The 18,794-nt window shown below is 39.1% G+C and overlaps 2 protein-coding genes across 2 annotated transcripts in view; one reads left to right on the forward strand and one right to left on the reverse strand.

Annotated features, from left to right (window-relative positions):
- Nucleotides 1-243: 243 nt before the first annotated feature.
- On the reverse strand, nucleotides 244-6,607 carry LOC140237068 (E3 ubiquitin-protein ligase RNF170-like). The gene is made up of 5 exons (XM_072317008.1): nucleotides 6,435-6,607; nucleotides 5,052-5,323; nucleotides 2,388-2,461; nucleotides 1,231-1,344; nucleotides 244-609 (listed from the first exon to the last, which is right to left on the reverse strand). Exons 1-5 carry the CDS (start codon nucleotides 6,545-6,547, stop codon nucleotides 337-339), a joined length of 846 nt encoding a protein of 281 aa, XP_072173109.1. The 5' UTR covers nucleotides 6,548-6,607; the 3' UTR covers nucleotides 244-336.
- A 3,215-nt stretch (nucleotides 6,608-9,822) lies between these two features.
- Nucleotides 9,823-18,794, forward strand: part of LOC140236653 (sperm flagellar protein 2-like) — a 54,927-nt gene continuing 45,955 nt past the window's right edge. The window contains exons 1-13 of the mRNA XM_072316572.1: nucleotides 9,823-10,017; nucleotides 10,805-10,907; nucleotides 11,063-11,315; nucleotides 11,875-12,092; nucleotides 12,501-12,674; nucleotides 13,247-13,322; nucleotides 13,882-14,013; nucleotides 14,818-15,006; nucleotides 15,561-15,748; nucleotides 16,386-16,461; nucleotides 16,995-17,093; nucleotides 17,630-17,746; nucleotides 18,414-18,516. Coding sequence (XP_072172673.1) covers nucleotides 9,960-10,017; nucleotides 10,805-10,907; nucleotides 11,063-11,315; nucleotides 11,875-12,092; nucleotides 12,501-12,674; nucleotides 13,247-13,322; nucleotides 13,882-14,013; nucleotides 14,818-15,006; nucleotides 15,561-15,748; nucleotides 16,386-16,461; nucleotides 16,995-17,093; nucleotides 17,630-17,746; nucleotides 18,414-18,516 — 1,786 coding nt within the window. The 5' untranslated portion in view covers nucleotides 9,823-9,959. The remainder of the gene's footprint in view (nucleotides 10,018-10,804; nucleotides 10,908-11,062; nucleotides 11,316-11,874; nucleotides 12,093-12,500; nucleotides 12,675-13,246; nucleotides 13,323-13,881; nucleotides 14,014-14,817; nucleotides 15,007-15,560; nucleotides 15,749-16,385; nucleotides 16,462-16,994; nucleotides 17,094-17,629; nucleotides 17,747-18,413; nucleotides 18,517-18,794) is intronic.

Here is an 18,794-nt window from a genome sequence, read left to right on the forward strand (position 1 = left end):
CTAAGAAAGCGACTTGAATGTAATCTTAATGAGATACTTCCTGAAGTTATTTGAACCTATCTTGGAAAGAAAGCCGATCATGAAAATTACTATGGCAATAATCCATGTGCATCTCAACAGCAATTTGCCTTCAAAAATTTAGGTAATTCTAAACCCACCATAATAATTCTAGAACATAAGAAAAAAAGAAAAACAAACAGTGAGCATAAAGAATCAAATACACTTTCATTCAAAGGAAGTATGAACCAAAAATGTAAAAATAGTCTTTAGTTCTTGTCTTTGTTTTTTGGACAAGTGACTGTCACGCACAATATGCTCGGTTTCTCTGAAATCGCATCAATCGGCCATCATCCGCTGTGCAACAATGTTACGGTAGATGATCGAGACATATATCAGGAGGATGAGCACCACAAAAATATCATCAAAAAGGCCCAGGACTCCAAAGACGGCCTCGGGAATGATGTCGAGAGGAGAGATGAGGTACATGAAGCCGACGACGAGACAGAGCAGAATCCTGAACCGGAACATCCAGACGAAGCCGTGCGGGGTGAAGAATTCCCTGACGGCATGGCGCAGCAGCATTGGAAGGTCGTAGATGTAGTCCATAATCTGGCAGAGGGGTCAACAGGTGGATTTGGAAAACAGTGTGAAACAAATCCATTACAATTATACCCACATCCAAAAGAGTGTTTTTAGCACTAACCATGAAGCCCTGGTGTACCTTTATAACAGACTTGTCTTAACCATTTTTGCTATAGAAAGAACAAATAAAGTTGCCTGAAAATATCAAATGGGCAAATTACAGGAAATATTCCTTTTATTAGGCAGGAAAATTGAGGTATTATCAACTAATGTTGTGAACTGGATGCCAAACAAATGGAAACATATACAGTATATTTCATGGTGTACCTTTTTTTTTTTTCTTTCTTTTTTTGCATATTTCATGAGTTGACTGATATTCATTAAATTAATAACTCATGAAGATGTTGCCTCCTGTAATAAAAAGTCATTGTAAATCATCTTTGAGGTGGGAAATCGCTAACTTTTCTCTTTAAATGGGATAAAACTTATCACTCATTTCGTCATCTTAGTTCTCAATTGCTAATTCAACCGACTGCAATACTGTCTCTCATGTCCAAATTTGTGAAATAGTCTTGCGAAATATATTGTGAAATATATGCATATGTGGTATGGATCAGGGATCATTATGGATCAGGCTGGTATTCTTACTGGTCTAGGCTCCCCAGAGAATCTTCTGTTGTAATCCCTGATTTCAGCTGAGACTCTTCTGCCTTCATCACTGTTCTCCTCCCCTTCTTGGAAGATTGGAAGAATCATCGTTACCTAAACAAGCAAACAAACAAAAAAACAAAGAGAGTCTAAAAACGTAAAGACTTGACACATCATTTGATGGTGTCTGCAATGTTTACTGATGCAGGATAATTTTTATGGGTGCTGTTATTTACAACCATCCACATCAAGCTTTTCTGACTGCAAAATTGCCTACAAGACTAATGACAGTACATCACATTTCTGGCATAATCTATAGATCTGCACCATTTGACAAACTCAGTGACATTTTTCTTTGCAACTGATTGACAAATTGCCCTACATCGACATAAATAAGCACTGAAACTGAAGATTTTTCTTGTTACAAATTCACTCAAAGAACAATTTACATGAATGTGTTCACAATGTCTGAAATTAAATGAATTGACCAGAACAATGTTTCCAAATTTGCTGGTCACAATGCAATCTTTTCAAGCTGGACATGGTGACCCTTCAAACTTTATGATACAGCTTTCTACTCTTGGAATGATTTTGGCTTGTCTTTCAATGTATAATACAATGTAGATACATTTAGTAGATGATGCTAGCCGGTAACACTATTAATCAGACACTTTCCCTGTCAGATTATCATGTGCACATTTTTCACAAGACATGCTTGCCATAAATTGCATGGTGAAAGCTTCCTACCCACCATTTTATTTCATTAGTATTATCATTATTACTAATAATATCATCATCATCTTTTCTCTTTTTCATGTAGGGCCTATAGTGAGTGGTATAGGGGTGTAGACTGTAGAGAGCAGGTAATTAATGAAGATTCATACATCGATGAAAATTGGCAAGCTAGCAATCATTTTTTTTTTTTCATATCCCTCTATGAACTACAGGTTCATTTCTTGATTAGACAACGCAACTTTAGTGGAATCAAATATTCACATCCATGGTAGTCACTTTTCATCCCTCAGATGATTCCTTCTCTAAGAAAAAAAAAACACAGACAGGTGTACTGTCAACAACATACACTCATCACAAAAATCCTCCTGAACTGACATTCACAGACAATGAAATAACCTACTTTACATTTGCTGTTTTCTCACCCTTTGTCTGCATACAGGACAACTAATAGCACCAAGCCATGTCCCATGTCTCCAATAGGCAATTAAGCAGTTACCTGAAATGCAATTACACAGGGTCAGCTTTATGCTTTGAAGTGTCATAAACCTTATGTCATCTACCACTCTGCATTTTTAGGTGATCTGCAGCATCCCTGCAGATCACCTCTTGATTTCGTCAGAATCTTATTTATTTATTTATTTATTTCCCACCTAAATTTGTTAAAGGTAGGGAATCCCATTTGCATGCCTTAAATGAAGAGTTGTATAAACACAGTGGTATGTTGAAGAGAGTATCATTTTAGAAACTCCCATAAAGTATTGAAAGTGGAAGGTAACATTTAGTACATTTTTATTGACCGTTAGATTTTGAATTGAATTTTTTTCGGGGCTCACCGTAAATTCCAGTACATGTAGGCTACCTTTGCAGACCCATGCACTGCATGTGTGTCCACCATGTATATTTTGTGAATAAAGTTCATCAAAATTTACAAACATTTCTATATACATTCTTGCCACACACTCTATATGTTATTACATCAGCTCTTATACTTTTAGATTTGTGTTTATAGATAAAAAATACATAAGACTGCAACAAAAAAGCTTAAGTGTGGTTGACACACAGAACTACTGAGTCGTTGAGCTTTGTGCATTATTCAAATTGTAGATAACTGTTGACTTCCAAATTTCTAAGCAGTGGCCTAAACAAGTCCACTGAGGTTCATATTTAATGTTTTGCTGCATTTTAGGAGTTCTGTAAAAGGTATCCCCTACCTTTAAGACATTATCTCAAAAAATCACAATCTGATCATCACCAAACTTTCAGCACAGTTTTGTCCTTGTCAGGAATAGAAATGCCAACTGAGACAACGTGATCAGTCGACCGTGACGTCACCCATCCGCCATTTTGAAAAATCACATTATCATCAATATCTTCATAACTAAATACAATAAATCCACCAAATTTAGCACACATAAACTTCAGTTCATGACTTAACATACGGAATTTTTTGGTATTTTTAGCACGTTGTTAAGTGCGCATATGCGCGCGTCAAAATTTTAAAATGCTCAAAATCACCAACTGAGACAAGGAGAGTACATTTCAGGTTATTTTGAGCATTTTTCAAATTTACGCGCGTAAGCGTCCGCGCGCGTGTTTTGCACGGGCGCAGTGTGTAAGGAACGTCGAAACACCGTTTTTCTTACAGTTTTGGATTCCTGATACAATACTTAACAAATTGCAACAATTTTCAACTTTCTCGGACTTACCATAATGTCGCACGCCCGCGCCAAAGTCTGAAATCCGCGCGCGCCTCTATGGAGAATAACACACAAAAACATGTCTATCTTTAAACTGCCACAGCTCCTTAGAACGCACGGATACCCCCAATTTTTTTTTATATATTTGGAAAGCCTATGAGTTGTAGGTATGAATCCATGCATCATTTGGGCCGATCGGACATTGTGACGTCATCATATAGTCTCTTAAACTTACAAAATTGATTTTTTTTAAATGACGTCACAAATTTTGAATTCATTTGCGCATATCTCGCTTATTGGTGGTCGATTCTCTCCGAAATTTTTTGACAAGTTGTAGCTTGAACTATTTTCTTTCGATTTACCCCATGTCAGAATTTCGATTAGAGGACGTCTTCATGGTCAAAATTTGGATTAAAGGCTAAGTGTCAAAATTGACACCATTTGCGTGTTAAGTCTATGGAAGGTAATTTTTTGGCAAAACCTGAATTTGCATTGCAATGTTCTTTGCGCCGTGTCTCGCTCATTTTTGCTCCATTTTCTCCCAAATTTCAGTATGTTGTAGCTGAGACTATGGGCTTTGCAGCACATGACCTTCATTTTTTGATTAGATGCCAGGATCATGCCGAAATTTTGCATTGAAAATCAAACTTGCAAACTGAACCATGACACAGTTTGACCGTCACGTGTTAAGTCTATGGGGATATTTGTGCCTCAATTGGTAAGTCATCTGCCTGCTAATGTATTGGACGTGGGTTGGAATGCCGCTGTTGGCGGTCAAAGAAAAAATCATTTTGCTTTATTTTTTTCTTGATGTTTTACATCTGGCTGACAACTAATTAAATTTTCTATTTTATGTACAAAAAAATCAAAAAAAAAAATCACTGCTGAAAATGATATGTTAGAACAATGTAAAGTTGAAACAAATGCCAAACATTATCACAAGATCAAGATGCTGCAGATCACCCCAATTCGTCGCAGTCACAAATTAAATCTCGTTTGTTTTGTTTTGCTCTGCACTTCGAACAACTTTGTAAAGAGTACATAATACAAACAAATGACACACAAGAAATTAGGAACATTATCATCCTCACAGAATGAATGTCTTCAAATGTTAGTGACAAGTGATTAATTCACTTTATCCCTAGCTTAATACATCAGCATTTTGAACTAATATTGCATGGACATGTTTTTCTAGGATTTTGTACATTAAACTTCACTTGTTTTTCTCATCAGCAAGACTATTTTGAACTTAAAAAAAAAATGATTACACACTTGATGTAAAGTGTACCCTGTATTGAGTGTCCTTTTTTTCTGTTAACACAAAATTTAAGATATTTACAGGCAGTTAATCAGTTTGGCAAAAAATGCCAAATCAAATGTAAGGCTCACCACAGAATACATGGCCACAGTTGGTTTCTGCTGCACATTCCTTTTCCTGGAGGCATATTGGACATGCAGCGTCTACATTGTACCGCTGTGTCGGGACGGTTGGAGTTGTGTTTGTTGCCCCATTTGGTCCGCCGTCACTCTGTCCTGGTGTGGCCCCAGACTGACCTCGAGCCTGGGCCGGTTGGTTTGCTCCATCAGCCGGGAGGCCTAGTCTAGTTCTGGTTTGTTGAACGTAGGCAGCATGTTCCGGATGAATTACACGAGTTGTATTCCTATCATGGGAAAGCAAAAAAGGTGGGTGCACAAAATCAGTGTTTATGCATCATTGTGTGTGTGTATGTTGTTGTTGTTGTTGACTGTTGTATGTGATCTTCACCTTCTCTAATATGTCTTCCATGCACATTTTGTATTTTCATAATGATTGCATCTTAGATTCTATACAAACAAAACAATTCTACTGCAGACATGTTCTTTAGCCATTGATCTATTTGGCAAGGTAGTTGTCTCACTTCATTTTCCTCAATTGATTCTTCTTCCTGGGTAGCAAATCATCCAATCAACTTGCCGACTATTTAAAGCATGTCACTTTGCAGGAAGGCTGGCATTGCATGTAGCAGTAATTCAACCCTAGCCCTGTTGCAGGGCGCTGAAACGAGTACGTGTTTGGGTCGCTGTAACCGCACCAGCGACCCCAACATGTACCTAGTCACAACGCACCACGCCGGGATTAGGGTCGCTGTTGCGGTAATAGCAGTAATTGTGATATCATGATAACTTTTTTTTTTTTCTTTACGGGGGGGGGGGGGGGGGGGGAGCTGACCTGTAAATGAACACCATATATACACAATAAAGAGATGAATTCATGAATATACATACCCTAAACAAAATACTTGTAATACTAATAGATATGACTAGAATCAGCCTGCTATTGCTAATTTGCATCTGACTTGACTTACACTTTACGAGTAAAAATCATTTTTTATCATCACCAGTGATCACAGTTATTCAAAACATGATCTGCTCATGATCTTTTACACAACTTCACAAGCATGCCATTACAAGTGAGCTCTCGTAGGACTCTATTGTCCTACTCCTAGGTCTACTTGTTAGGAGTAAGGAATTTGACAATATACTTCATACCCGGTATTCAACATGCAACATCTTGCGTGTCGACGTGTCAAGAATTACGAAGTGGTTTAGGCAGCCCCTTCTTCTAGCTAGCCCTACTATACACAGCCCAGTCGCTTCTCACAGCGTCTGGTCGGGCTAGCTAGCCCCCATGCCCCACATGCTAGCACTGTAGCAGACGTAAGGCAACCCAAGTTTTCTTTCAGTCCCATTCATTACAAAACACGTTTGAGGACATAAACATTCCCAACTTACCGATTCATATACGCGATAAAAAGAGGAATTGCGACCACTAAACACAAACCCACAAAGTGGATCAGCTCGTCTCCAACACCCTCTATGAGCGTGCCAGTCTCCGGTACGTTCATTTCCGCCCTGAAAACTACAAAATACCCCTATATTTACTAGTACTGACGTGTCGATCTTGGCGTCTGACGTTGCGCAATACAGAATCCTATGCTTCGTATTGACAGGGACCAGTGCTAGTGTACGTGTAGTAGGACAACGGGCGCCCTGACTTTCGGCCCGGGTGGGACAGGGAGGCTAGAGGTCTCTCTACCCAGCTCACGTAGCCAACTCTTTCGTTCAATTTTTATTTCCGCGTTCCGTCGCTCATCAATCACATTGCATTGCAGCAGAAATGGGCCTTGTTGCAATGAATGTGGGCATCAGTAGATGGCGCTGTTTAAATGTAGGTAAAGACTTTACTTTTGCTGCTTGCAGCTGCAGGGTGAAAATACAATGTTTTGGTGTGTGTTTCTGTTTACAGGAAGCAAATTGCTGGCCGACAAAATTAATTTTGATGAAAGGTTGGCCCGATTAAGTTCGTCTCTGATGTCATTCCTAAGTAAACTTGCATAAGGTCTGGAAGTAAAACCAGTTTAGTCCTTATTGTCTCCTTTCCCCCTACAGCACTGATCGCTTGTCCGAACACCGAAGTTCAAAATACTACGTGTGTGCTGTTTGTGCATGTGTGTTGTGCAGTCGTCAAGGGCAATATTATTACAAATAGGAACCCATATCGTATTATATCAATCAAGCTTTATGCCAACTTCGAATAGATAGCGTAGTAATTGAATAAAAAAGGGGCAATGATGGTGATAATGATGTCAATAGTGATAGAGATAAAGATGATACTAAATACAGTCATCACATACTACGGATAAACAACAATGATGGTTGATGATAATGGTAGAAATAGTAACAATAACAACAACGACGACGACGACGACAACGACGACGACAATAACAATAATCATCACCATTATCTTCTTCATCATCGTCGTCCTTAACAATAACAATAATGATAATCATTTCATTACCATTATCATGATCGTACTTATGTAATGATAGAGAGGGGAGCTTTTTAGACAAAGCAGCGACTAGTCTTAAAATTACTGTGACAGCCTGATTCGCGAGTTTTTACTTTTTACTTGCCATCCATCACCATCACTATATCACCATCACCATCACCCTTGATAATTCACAGGCGAGTTATGGAAAGTTTTGGTATTTATGGGATAGTATCAACATCTTTTGGATAAAATTTTCACCAGTCTACACAGGCAGGAAGAAAAGTGAAGCAATGGACACCCCCCCCCCCCCCCCTTGTGCAGGAGCAGATCTAGGAATTCCTTAAAGGGGAGGAGCCTTTACAAAAAGGGGGTGCACGCCCCCCATTTTTTCTTTTTATTTCTTTTGTTTGAACAAACAAAAAAACTTTTCATTGGGAGCCCCCTTTGGATCCGCCCCTGTTGTGACATGCTGGAGACCCAGAGGATCGTTTGGAGGTTTTTATTGTGCTTGCGAGTTTCTTTGTTTCTTCCCGATTCAAAATATTTGTTTTCTTCTTTGTTACGTTGTTGCAAGATGTTTTCTTTATACAGCAACAAAGATCGTGAGTGATGGAATGGAGGAGACTGCACCCCCTTATAAAACTCTCTATATTTTGACCCCTTGATATGCAAGTTATTGAGTGATTATGATACATGCGGGAGCGGATCCTGGAATTCCGTCAAGGGGAGGCGCCTTTACAAAATTAGTGGCCGGTGCACGCACCCCTCCTCCATTTTTTTCTTTTTATTTCTTTTGTTTCAACCAAAAATAAAGAGGGGATGTGCCCCCGGTGCGCCCCTCTGGATCCACCACTCTACGTGCATTCAGCAACAGCAAGATTTGAACGTAATGGTTTCATCTCAATTTTGCCATATATAGTAAAATAATTGTAACTATGTGAACCACATAAACACTGTGAGAGAATTGTAATGCGATCAAACTTCTACGAGCCTACTGACATACATACAAAGCAGGACCGAAGAACGTCGAGTGTGATGGGGCTGCAGGCCGGGCGTGGGGAAGGGGGGGGGGGGGGGTGTGTGTCAAGGGTCAAAAATTGTAACCACCTCTTAGACCCCCCCCCCCCCCCCCGGAAGAATACCCGATTGGAGCCTTACGAGAGTCAATGTATGGGCTTTGAAAAGGTCTTTTATTATTATTATCTTAAAGATTTTTCAGCCCAAATTTGGTTACGGTATGCATTCTTTTTTTTGGGGGGGGGGGGATGGGGGCTGCATGTGAGCTGTGTCTATTTTCCTTTTGGTAAGTCGAAGTAAAATTCCACTTACCAAACTTTCTTGTTTTCGCTGTCAATTCGGGTTTTTGTTTGTTTGTTGTTGTTGTTGTTTTTTTGGTGTTTAAAAACAAACCCATTTTCTTTTCTTTTTTTCCTTCTCTTTCAAGGTTGTCGTATCTTCAAGCTACATGCTTATTTTACCACAGTCTTCTGCATTCTCACTCCCAATACATCGCCATAATTCAGTCAGATCATTTGATTCACTTTATCCCGAGTGGTTCCCAGTTGATGTGTTCTCTTATTCTTTTCTTTAATATGTACTCGTGTATCTCAGTAATGTTCGGATTGTACACACTGTATGTTTTATTGTCTTGAAAATAAAAAGAAATAATTGTATGTCATTTTTAATCATGTGTGTATATTCAATGCAGAAAATTTCCAATAAATTCATTTGAATAAAAAAAAAATCCTCAACAGCAACGTGGCACCACTGTCACAAGATTCGTAAAATGACAATCTACATTGTACTATAGTGTGAGAAGCCCCAATTTTCCATAGGCGATCGATTACTCTTCTACAGAACCCTCAACAGATTTCATTTTACTTTATTGTCGCGTTCAATGACTAGGATCACGGAGATAAACATAATAAGAAGTGTTCTTTCGTTTTTGAGTATCCTGTGAAATCAGTAAAACATATCATCCTTCACTACGATTCTTCTTTTTCTTTTTTTTTTTTTTTTTTTTTTTTACAAATAGTCTTGGGAAATTATGTTTACAGTGAAGTCGATATTAAAGTTGAATAACCACATTCGCCTGTTCAAACAAATACTCCTTATAAAAGCGGCAGTTTCTAGCCTCTTTAGATACTACCTTTTCCCTCTTTTATCTAAATTTATCTCGAGAGTATATTGGCAGGTGCGTAACAGGCTGCTGCCAGCTGCGGACCACGAATACTCCTGTACTCTCGTACATGTACGATCGACGTTGTCGTCGCGGCAGCGTAGCGGTCACCTCATAGCTCATTAGTGGAGTTACGCATCTTTCACAACAAACAGACCGTTGCCAAGAAGTTTACGCTGATCTGGAAGTCTGAGCTCGAAATATTTACAACGGAATTGCTGATTTGAAGGGTCAAAGAAATGTGATATCAAAATAAGTTTATAAAATATCGATAGCTATATAGTTCAAATATAGCATTCTGTAAAGATGACGGAAATTCTGTGCCGATGGCTCAATACTGAGCTTGGAGTTTCGCAGCATGTCGGTAAGTGGCGATGATAAAGTGCGTGGTCCCATACGTGTTAATATGTGTCAGATTAAATTCATGCCTGGCGGTCGGGAAATTTTTATGAAACCCATCGACGATTTTCCAGCACTAGGTTGATGACTTGTAATATGTTGAAACTTTATATAAGGTCTAACGTTAAATCTAATTGTAGATATTTACTCCACATTTGATATCAACTGACTTGAATATGCTTTAATTTTAAACAGCACTCGCGCACGGTACAGACAATCGATGTAACTTCGAACGTTTTAGATTAGTGAATCTTAGAAGCTAATTAGTAGAACTCGTAGTTTGAGTCTATGACATTAGTTTTCTATAGTGCAGTTAATAATAACTGACATTTGCTTTGAAATTTCAGCATCAAAACATGTTGCCCTCCCATAGGAATAAATGGTGTGTACTTTTATGATTCCAATGATAAAGACATTTTATAATGTAGATAGTATTTAATCGAACAGAACATTTTCCCTACTGACCCTAGTTCTGTTATCGATGATTTTCAAACCAGTGTTAGAATTTATAACCACTGATAATAGATATCTAGTCCCTATAATAGGCCCTATTTGATGCCTTTGGCATTGATTTACTGTATTCATGCCATGCCCATGCTTTTGGAGTCATTTAAGGAAAAAAAAAAACATTTAAGGTAAAAAACAGGGAGCTGAGCTAACCTGTCTCTGTTTTTGTGGAAAATGTTAAACAACCCTAGCAAGTTGATGAATAATGAGGTCAACAAACTCCTGTTTTCCTTTTTCCTCTCCAGATGACAACAACTTTGCAGAGGTGTGCGGCAATGGGTATCTGATTGGAGAAGTCTTGAAGAAGTATCAACTCCAAGATGACTTTGAGTTCTTCTCACAGAGCAAGTAAGTTCAGTGAATGTCTTTGAAAGTATTTTGCCATTAGATCAATATTCATAGCAGTGTAATGCAGTGTAACAGCTTGTTTGTCATCCATGATAGAACCCCTCCACTCAAGTAGTTTATGTAATCAAATTTATGCCCCTTTATTCCACAAATAGAACATCGGACTCCAAGCTTAACAACTTCACCCGTCTGGAGCCCACCTTCCGCCTCCTGGAGGTGCCTTTCGACACCAATGTGGCTCGGGACATCATGACCCAGAAGGCGGGTGTGGCCACCCGTCTCATGTACCAGCTCTACATCGCACTCCAGAACAAGGAGTCGGCCAACCTCACTGGGGTTGCCATGGAGACCATGAGGCCCAGGGCACCTGTCAAGCTGGAGAGCATGGAGAGGGTTCCTTACAGAGAGGTGAACTTGTGCTACCAGACTCTCATATACAGAACATGATTTATTGTAGTTGTGCTAGAAGGATTTGTGCACAGCATGTCCATCTGTGTGAAATAATGTCCTTCAATAGTCAGATTTGATGCTTCCAGTGAGCAAAGTCATTTATCCAGAGATCAATTATTCACAGCCATCTTATTGTTCAAATGGTGATTATCTTAATTTTTGTGGCAAGACAGCTAGGATTTGGACAGGACATCGCTTAATGACTGATCATCTGACGATAAATCTAAAAGTGATTTTCACTAAAAAATCTTAGATATACCAGGTCTTGTCACCCCAGTGATGATTTGATTCATTTAGACTTTCATGCCGACATAACAATCACAGTCTCTGACGCAGAAAAAGAAGCAAGCAAAACAAGGTTGCTGTCAACATTTTCACTGTGTTGATACCAGTGAAAAAAAAAAACTTTATATCAAGCTCTCAAGTTTTCCTCTGTTATCATTGTTTATTTTTGTGGCCAGTTATGGATGTATCTTTTGGGGTTAAACAACATCATCTCCATTCTCATTTACTGCAGAGGCTGAAGGTGCTCACTCCTCGCCAGACGGATCTGAACCTCGACCAGCTGGTCGACAAGTTCCGTGAGAGGAAGCACAGCCATCTGGATGTGGAGTTCAAGACCAAGTACGAGGAAGAGGAGCGCCGTCGCCTATGGCAACAGGAGCAGCGAATGAAAGAGCTTGAGAAGGCAGCCAGGGCTCGGCAGAGACAGACTGAACTTGTGGCCCGCATTAAGTGAGAAATTCTTTCTGTTTGAGTGCTTGGTGTTGTTGGCTATGAACAAGATATAATAGGCGCTAATAACATGCAAAAAGTGATACAGGTTTAAAGATTTTGTGCTCTTTGATGTAGACTTGTGATGTGACACTGCATCTGTGGAAAAATGTATGTCTTTGCATGTATTTCTTGGTAAAATCACATTGATTTGAGATTCTGGTGTGAAGTTCAAACACACCAAAGAAAAGTCAAGTAAACAAGCATAGGACTTTTCACTAAACAATTTAATGAACATACGCACCAAATGATGTTGTCCACCTGTATTAGAAGGCTTTTTCTTTGACTGTGGTTTTTACATCATTCCACATCAATGGAAAAGAATCAATTATAATCAATGTTAACAACCAAATTTTGTCGATGCCACAGAGCTGCTACCGTGGAGATCCCCAAGCCGCCCCCAAATCGTACTCTGAGGGCCATCGCGGTCAGGAAGGAGCTAGCTCGGAAGCGTGAAGCAGACAACACCAGTAAGGAGATAGCTGCCTTTGAGCAGCAGATCAGCCGCAGTGTGCCGGTCGGCGTGGAGACCCAAGATGAGCCGTGAGTAGAAGCGTCCTAGCTGGTGAAACTGCCACAGCAATTTAAACAGGCATGATCAGATAAGCAGAAGGAACAAAATCATGCTAATGCAATCACTCAAAAATATTGTGTTTTTTTTTCTTCCTGTTCTTTCTCTGTCACTTTTGTGTAGTGTCATAATACAAGAAAAATCAACAATCTTATCTTTACTGTAATTACAAGAATACCTGCAAATTCAAAGAAATGCAAAATCAAGATTAACTGGCAGTTCTAAAGAGCTGTTATTCTATACTCCCAATGTGGATCACATCATTGTTGAAAATGTCCTCAAAGAAATTAAATTTCAAAACTCAGCTACCTTCTAGCTGCCTAAAGGGAATTGCATATCTCTGGTAGAACACTAGAGATGATATGAGCAGAAAACCAGCATTTAGAGGAGGTGTGTATTTGTGTGTGTGAGAGAGAGTTAGAAATAGGAGAGAAAGAGAGAAAGAAAGAAAAAACAAACAAGCAAGGAGATGTTAAGTTGTTGAAAATTAAAGCACAGATTGTACAAGTGATATCCTTAACTGTTATTATGTTTTGTGTCCTAGGGATGTTGATGCTGAAGTGGCCGCTTATTTACAGCAACCAGAAAAAACTCCAGTTGACCAGGCATCGCTCATCAAGGTAAGTGATTGTTATGATAACACTGTCCTCTGGCACAAGTACCGTACCCCTACTATGTTATGTAAAGAAATGCTAGGATACGGAGTAATGTGGTAAATTCATGTTTTCTAATTCTGAATAGTGGCGCTGGTAGATTCCGATAGCACACTGGAATGTGAGAATGATAGAAAGAATAAGTTACTGCTGATGAATGTGGTGAACGATGCTTGAACAATTGAACAAAATTGTCTTCTGTAGATTACATTTTGTCAAATGTGGGAGCTAGTTTGAGAGAACTTCTTTACTATCACTTTATCTTTCCAGCTCTGAATCTCTCTGTATTTTGTATCCGCTCTATCTTTCTCTCCCTCTCTTCCTTCTTCTGGGTTTTCTTCCCTCTCATTTACTGTTTCTCTCTCTTTCTGCTTCCATCTTTCTGTCATTATTCCTCTATTACTTATCTACACCTCTTTCTCTCTCTCTCTGTCTAATCATCTCTTTTTATTAATGTACATTGTATCTATTTTCTCTCCCCCTGGTTATCTTTCTTCATCTTCATCTCCCCCTCTTCTTTTCCCAGCCTGCCTCCAACGATGACTACATTGGAAAGATTCGTAAGAGGCTGGAGGAGGACGCAGTGGCCCGCCAGGAGAGGGAGAAGAGGAGACGTAAGGTCCTGGTGGATCAGCTGAAGGCCCATGAGGCTAATGAGGTGGGCAGAATTTTTGACATCCACAGTCTTTGGTTGGTCAATGACTATCAAAGGGGGGCATTTTATCAAGTGTTTTGTCATTTTTTTTTCTTTTCTGACAAATTTGTTGGGTGCCAATCAGTTGCAGGGATTTCAGTAGCTTAAGACAGTTTGTCAGAAAAAATATTTGACAAAAACTTGATGACCCCCCCCCCCCCTTGAGGTTGTATTTGAACTTCATGACATTGTACAAGGATAAATGTCCTGATTCACAGACGATGGTGTGTGTTCTGATTCCCATACTTATCTCATGTTGTCACTTGTAATATTGGTGACTGTCAAACTTTGTTATACAGTATTACATCATCATCAGTGTGACTTACATTTGGATGTGGATCAATTGACAGATGTCATATTTGAAGGTTTCTTAATGTGGCATTAGACCCATATTGTCAGCCATCATGTAAAGGGACTCCATTGTTAGGTATAAGATACTAGTATTGGTATTTTGTTACTTGACCAAATTTAACTTGACCCATTGTTTATTTTATGATTGCAGTTTAATAAGGGAAACATTAAAAGAAGCTTACCAATAAATTGTTGGCTCTATCCTTAGTTATACCATTAAAGTGATTTTCATAGTGTCACCTATCACTCATAATTGCCTATAATTGTGCAATTAGAACTAATCAGCTGTCAAAAAAATAAATAAAATAAAATCCCCTTTCTTGAAATAATATCCTGTGAGATATCTCTATAGATGTATTTACTATATCTTTTGAAATCTTTGAAAGATACCACTCACCTACATCTATCCCCATGCAGGAGATGAGGAGGGAGGAGTTCTTGGTTGGACGCCTGATGCGCCAGTCGCAGCAGGAGCGCCGCATCGCCACCCAGCTGCTGCAGCTGCGCCACGAGAAGGCCGCCATCCAGCAGAACCGCATCTTCCGCCAGCAGCAGTACGAGGAGCGCCGCCAGAGGGACTTCCAGGAGGCTTTGGACAAGGAAGCTGTAAGTCCATGAATCAGTCATTTTCGGATCAGTTTTTTCGGATCAGAGTTTTACGTTGATCATGTGCTGACTTTCCCCAGAGGCAGCTACTTGTGTGGGAAGCACTTCATTTTATTTACTGATTTATGAAAGTTTGGATTGAGTGATTGAAAGTGAACCGCCATGCATGGAGTCCTATGGGAGCCCTGTTTTGAATCCTTGTTAATAGTGTGCAATCATATCACTGGGCCCCTTAATTACAAGCCTAATATCAGGCATAGCTAAATGTGCAGCTGTGTCACGAACAGACTTAAAGAACTTGCAGCTTTTGATAGTGTAGAATCAATAACTGTTTAAAATTTAGAAAGTATGTCATGCTGTCAGTGTCATTCTTTGGAAATATTGTTCTGTAAAAAACTTTAAAAATATTTTGTATATTATCCTGTTCTATTTCATCATAGACTACTCAAAAAGATCATGGCTATTTGTTCTTACCTATCATGATTTAACTAGATCTATACCTCGGTACAGCTGGATGAAAACAGAGACTGATAATTTTCTCTCTCATCTTGCAGGAAATGGCTCGCCAGGCCAAGCTTGAGTACATCGAGCAGACCCAGCGGGACAAGGAGCTGCATGACCGCATCGCACAGGAGAGGGCCGAGGCCCGCTACCAGAGACACTTTGACCACTGCAAGAGCATCCTGATGGACATAGTGGACTTCTCATGCAAGGTCGGCAAGTACAGGGAGCTGACAAATAGGTGGGTGTTGTCTCTAGTGGACATTGACTATCTAGAGAAAGGATGTTATCATGTTGATCTTTTACATATTTGAGAAGTATGCTTTACCCCCTGTTTATGTATAGCATTAGATTTCTGTACTTATCAGATGCACTGCCACAGATATAAAGTGATGAAATGTTTTCCTATAATCCTGATTAGAATTCAGTATGATGTGAGTTGAAGTAGTGCGAATTTAAGCAGTAGATTACAAAGTATTTTTACAATTAAGCAAAAAGCTAATCAGGTGCTTCTCGCTTAATGAAATCTTGCTGTGCTATGATACGGTTATGAGAGAGTGTTTAAACTCTGCTGAAGAACAGAAATGTAATATGTATAAAGTATGACTTTTCTTTTCTTTTCTTTTTTTAGGGAAGGGTGGAGGACATGAAAGGGAATGAGTAGCCATGCAGCGAAGTTGACATGCTTTCTTTTTTTTTCTTGTAATACTAAATAAATTTGGCACAAGAAGTGTCATAGAGATATTTTGCGTGAGATTACAGATCAGTGCAAAAGAATCTGTTGCTATTCTTTAGATTCTTAAAGTTAATGTCTCCATTTATGCAATGTCCTGTGAACTTTCAGCACATATCATGCACTTTACTTCTTGCCTGTTTAGATTGCTGCCACCAAAACTAATGAGGGAATGGACATTACTATTCACTTCTGGCCAACCTCTGTATGAACAAGTTGAGGTGAGTTATGAGTCTCCCTAGTAGCTACTCTGCCAGTGCATTCATCTAACACTCTACGTACATGCCCTTGTTTGTAACTCTTTCTCTTTGGAATTCACCTTTTTTTTTCTTCAAATGTATGTGTGACAAACTGGCTTAAGTTTGACAATCTATAAGCAGACCATTTGGCATGTCAGTTACTGTCACCGTGTTATACAATCGGCAGGGATGAACTTGATCATGTAATCCCTTTTCATTGACACCTGATATCAAGAAATATGTGTGACTGATGAAAGACAGCATGCAAAGGGTTAGAGAATTTTTGTCACATTTCTCTGCACATTACATATCAATTCATCAAAACCCCAATGAAAAAAAAACAAACAAACCAAACCAAAGGACGCGTATTTGATGCCAGCAAGAAAAATCATAAAGGCAGTCCAAACTTTGTCATCCTGAGCCCTCTCTCACAGAACAATCTCACAGTAGTATTGTTTAATTCTGATGACGTGTGTGCTGAAAATAGTGTGCACCTTCTTTCCCAACCCCATCAGGAGGAAGAGTTTGTTGAACCCGAGGTCTTGACTGAGGAACATGTGATGGAGGAGGAGAGACAGAAGCTGCTGGATGAGGGAGACTTCTTGGAGTACAAGGTACCTTATATCTCATCACTTACCTCATAGCCATTGAATGATATATGCACTTGCTCCTCCTTCTAGGTACTTGAGCGAGTCTACGGTTCTTGATTCTTATATTCTTTTCAAATGTTTATTTAAGCAGCGTATCAAACAGTGAGTACATGCATAGATGAATGTGTGTTTTGTAAGTTGTCTTTTTATGATTGTGTTGAGTGTAATTGAAGGTATATAGGCTGTACTGATCTTACCATCAAGCAAAGTCTTTGTATGTAAAGACACTATCTGTAAATTGTTTTCTGTTATAGTGGTTAATAACTTACAAATACATTTGTGAAGCTGTGTTTAACCTGATTTGTAAGTGGTAATAAGTGAATGATATTCATGATAAAATTACTATAAAATGCAATTACACCAAATGCATGTTGTCTTATTCAGTATGAAAGCATAAATTGTTGTTTCATTCTGTAATCACTGAGCAGTCTTTTAAGGACTGTACAACTGGCAATCCCCACCACAGTCCATTATTGTCAGCATTTTTGTTGTTTGCTCAGAATATGGTAGGTGAGTGGCAGCCACCTGAGGATAGTGAAATCAAAGGAATCCCCAGCAACAACGCCATCTTAGGCCACATCCTCGCAAGACTCTTCAACATCGTGTCACCGCCAACGGTAAGCCACAATAAAGCCCTCTCACACATCATCACTTATTGGGACTAGTAAGATTAATAGAAATTCTGTTCTGAACAGCAAGTTTTCTAGTCTTCTCTCGAGCAACATGATCAATGATAATGATATACCAGAATATCTTATCTTTGTAGTGATGCTGGAGATTTTGTTGTTATGGTGTTCATTAACATTATGCATATTATGATAAAGTACTGCTGTTGAAGCTATCATTGTAGAAATAGAAGTGATGGGTCTGCAGTAACAGGTAAACATTCAGCTCATGTTGGTTGAAAGCTGGTGTATATCTTAGTCATCTAGTAGATTTAGTAGTGGTATTATGCTTGTAGTAAAAGCAGTTATAATAGCAGATGTTGTAATAATGGAAGTAGTATCTTATGCTGGTGAAGTAGTCATTATAAATGTAGGAGTGGTAGAAATAGTAGTAACAGGTAAACTTGCAGCTCATGTTGTGTTGGTTAAATACTAGTAGTTGATGTAGTCATCATTAACAATGAGTTGTACTCATGGTGTAGGCACTGCTCGTGATAAATCTTTAGTGATTTGGCTTTAAATAAAGGGGCATATATTCCACGGTAACTGCTTATACCTATTGGTTTATGAAAGTGGCAGCGTTATGACATGAGTGTATTTTTGTTTGATATTCCTGCAGCCCCCTCCAGCCCCACCCGAGATGCCTCCGTTCCCAGTCAAGGCCTGCTTCCTTGGCAAGGCATTCTGTGGCAAGACCACCTTAGCAGAGGCCATGGCACAAGGTGAGCAAGTATAGATGATGTTGTCCAAGAGTCCTGTATCAATTGAGCTTAAATCCATCTTGAGCTGCCTTACCTCATGAATTACTCCAACATATTGATGCAAATGGTAGTTTCTGATAGGTGACTCTTGTCTCATGTCTGCCAAGTTACATAATATTATCCTTTCCATTTGCAATGTTACACCACTGTTATGCAGTGGGGAAAAAAAAAACCAACAAAATCATACACAAAAATAAGAATGTGGTGATATCACATAACAGATCAAAGTAATAATTTCA

The sequence above is a fragment of the Diadema setosum genome, chromosome 13, assembly GCF_964275005.1.
Source record: "Diadema setosum chromosome 13, eeDiaSeto1, whole genome shotgun sequence".
NCBI lineage: Eukaryota > Metazoa > Echinodermata > Echinoidea > Diadematoida > Diadematidae > Diadema > Diadema setosum.

Bases quoted from the DNA above. Each gene is read 5' to 3' on its own strand.
- LOC140237068 (XM_072317008.1), bottom strand. From the start codon at position 6,547: ATGAACGTACCGGAGACTGGCACGCTCATAGAGGGTGTTGGAGACGAG. The intron at 2,462-5,051 runs GTGAGCCTTACA...ATTGCATTTCAG, and splicing joins CTGTGGCCATGTATTCTGTG to GTAACTGCTTAATTGCCTAT. The intron at 610-1,230 runs GTAAGAATACCA...CCCCTCTGCCAG, and splicing joins TCTCTGGGGAGCCTAGACCA to ATTATGGACTACATCTACGA.